At 48.8% G+C, this 3,161-nt stretch overlaps 1 protein-coding gene across 1 annotated transcript; it reads right to left on the bottom strand.

Moving 5' to 3' along the window:
* Positions 1-280: 280 nt before the first annotated feature.
* LOC311615118 (casein kinase I-like) lies at positions 281-1,348 on the bottom strand (the record flags this gene model as incomplete). The annotated part of the gene is made up of 1 exon (XM_084870341.1): positions 281-1,348. The coding sequence occupies one exon, from the start codon at positions 1,346-1,348 to the stop codon at positions 281-283; it is 1,068 nt and encodes a 355-aa protein (XP_084726467.1).
* Between the last annotated feature and the right edge of the window lie 1,813 nt (positions 1,349-3,161).

Here is a 3,161-nt window from a genome sequence, read left to right as displayed (position 1 = left end):
GTCAACCACTTAGTTAACTTTTCCACTTGAAAAAAACACACACACAAACTGCAATTCAAAACTGGACACCATGTTTCACCATCTCAATTAATATCCACAATGACAGCAGCTACTCCGGAGGCAAGATCACCAATGCTGCCCAGAGCCAGTTCATTCTGAAATGAAGTCCTTTATGTCAAGTAAACGGTTGTCCACAACTGGCTGGTGTCCATATGAACTAAAATGTCTAGATTTGGGGAGAAATGAATGCTGCTCCGATGACCTGCTACTTGTTTCCTGCTTAGCATCCAGTGGGGGGTTGGGCCTGCTGAGCCTGCGCGCTTGAAGGGGTTGCGTGCTGCTGAGCTGGCTTCTGCTTTAACGTGGCCCAGTCGAATCTGTTGTCGTACTGGTGGCCCAGGGTTCTGAAGAGAATTCGGAACAGCTGCCTCAGATACGCGTAATCTGGGTTTTCATCAAAGCGCAGCCCACGGCAGTAGTTTAAGTACATGGCGAATTCTGCAGGAAAGCCCTTGCATAGATCTTCCACGGAAATGGCCATCTTCCTCTCGCAGATTTTATCATTTTTCTGTTTCTTGGTTGCGGCCTTTAACCCTTGCCACGGCAGGCTGCTTCTATTGAAATACATCAAGACGTAGCCTAAGGTTTCCATGTCGTCCCGGCGACTCTGCTCAATGCCGAGGTGGGCGTTGATGCTGGCGTAGCGGGCGGTGCCGGTGAGATCTTTATCTTCTCGGTACGCTATGTGCTGCCTTGTCTTGTTGTCTCGGTACTTTTTGGCCAGACCGTAATCAATGAGGTATAGCTGGCTTAAGTCCGCGAAAGACGTGCCCTGAGAAGCACTAACAGTCATGCTTCTTTTCCTCTTCCCCACCGGAGATGACTCTAAGCAATTATCGCAGTAACACCCAACGCCCATCACGAAATTATCAGGTTTAATGTCTCTGTGTATAAAGTTTTTCGAATGCACGTACTCGAGTCTGCTGATCATCTGGTCAGCTAACATCAGCACCGTTTTCATGGAGAATCTTCTGGAACAGTAATTGAAGAGATCTTCCAGGCTGGGCCCAAGGAGATCCATAACCAGCACGTTGTACTCTTTTTCCTGGCCAAACCACCATGTGCGGGGGATGCCCACCCCACCCCGCAGGACCTTGTAGAGGCTGTTCTCGTACAGCAGCTGCGGGTGCCGGGCCCTCTGAGACTCCATCTTCACCGCTACCTCCTCGCCAGTGGTGATGTTGAGCGCCCGATAAATGTCCCCGAAGGACCCCGCCCCGATCTTCCTTATCAGTTTGTATTTCCCTCCCACAATGAACTCATTCTTGGACTCGCTGCTGCTCGCCATCCTGGGAGACGAAGGCGGAGGCTGGGGCCTACGTAGCCCGGACACCTCAGAGAGAACAGACGGAGGACGGACACGGGCCTCTGGGCCGGTCCCCTGAACTGGGCTGCGGAGGAGGGGGGGTTGGCAGGGAATCGAACACGATGGTTTATGGCGTCACAGTGTGTCCCCCCCCCCCCCTGAATTCGCCAAGGGGAATTAATCGCTATGGCGCAGTCAGGTTTCTTCGCGCCACGCAGCAGTTTATGCGGGGAGCTCACGGTCGGGCTGGACAGATGGTGTCCCGGTGGCAGCCTCTGCCTCGCTGTCAAGGTGACCGCGTGGTGGGCTGGAAAAGGGGCAGGATGAGTTGGGGGGGTGAGATCTCTGTTGGGGGGGTGAGATCTCTGCCACCCCAATCACCTGGCTCCGGCCTGAAGGGACCACTGTCACTCAGGCCAACCTTCCTACTCCAGCTGCAGCCAATGACAAATGAACCCGGCCTCGTCCCGAAAAGCCGTTATAACCGTTAGTCCACGGCGCAAAGCACTCTGGGAAACTGGGTTTTCTAAGGTGACCACCCACGTGGTGAGCTGGACAAGGGGGTACTGTTAGTGTGGTGAGATCATTGCCACCCCTGTCACCTGGCTCCGGACTGGAGGGACTGCTGTCACTCAGGCCAACGCTACGACCTTCCTACTCTGGCTGCAGCCAATGACAAATGACCCCGGCCTCATCCCGAAAAGCCGTTATAACCATTAGTCCACGGCGCAAAGCACTCTGGGAAACTGGGTTTCCTAAGGTGACCATCCATGTGGTGGGCTGGACAAGGTGGTACAGTTAGTGTGGTAAGATCATTGCCACCCCTGACACCTGGCTCCGGCCTGGAGAGACCGCTGTGACTCAGGCCAACGCCACCTTCTTCTTATTCCGGCTCCAGCCAGCGCAAAATGACCCCGGCCTTGACCCCGAAAAAACATTATAACCTTTATTCAACGGCGCAAAGCACTCTGGGAAAGTGAATTTTCTATGTGTGCTCATCCTTTTCAGCTATGAATGGGACCCTCATCACGTGTTGGATTTTATTTTTTTCTTACAGACCTTCAGTTTTCTCCTTCCCGCAATTATGCACAAAGCCCTTGGTACATCTTGCCTTTCAAACATGACACATTTTTTCTTTCTAGCCCTTCTGGGACATTGCTTTTCAGATCTACTGGTCCATGAAGCCACCTCAGTTTACTCCATATTTGCCCATGTTCTGACATGACGCTTAAACACTCATAATGCTTAAGCCCCCTAATCTTTTATTTTTGTGATAATATACTATCCTAATTTCATCCTATTTTTCAGAATTATTTACATTTTTAAAAATCTTTTTTACATGGGCTTCTTTCTTTTGCCATCCCTAAATGTATATACCAACTCCTTTGAAAAGCAAAATTGTCATAATTCTATTAATTATTTTTTCCACTCACTACCTAAACCTGGCTTCAAAGATCAGATTTCTACCTGAATTATGGGTCTCTAATTCTAACTGCTAGTGGTTCACAAATCCAAAACTGTCAACCTAACATCACTTGTATTTCTCAATTCAATATTTTCATGTCATCATTCTTCTCATTGTCCCTCAAGTTAGTAACCAAAATACTGGTTTTTTTTCCCCTTAAAATGTCCCTTAAATATTTCTTTTCCTTTCCACTTTCTCTTAATGGAGTATAGTGTGTGGACTATAGTTTTTATTCAAGGATTCATGGAGTTATAGGGAAGTGATAGAGAATCTGTGAATCTAGATTGTGTGCATAATTTTTATATACCTATGTGAAGTTATAAAGAAATA

This window comes from Pipistrellus hanaki (genome assembly GCF_964339955.1).
Source record: "Pipistrellus hanaki genome assembly, chromosome: X".
NCBI lineage: Eukaryota > Metazoa > Chordata > Mammalia > Chiroptera > Vespertilionidae > Pipistrellus > Pipistrellus hanaki.
Note: the sequence above shows the minus strand (reverse complement) of the source record. Positions and strands in the feature narration are given on the sequence as shown.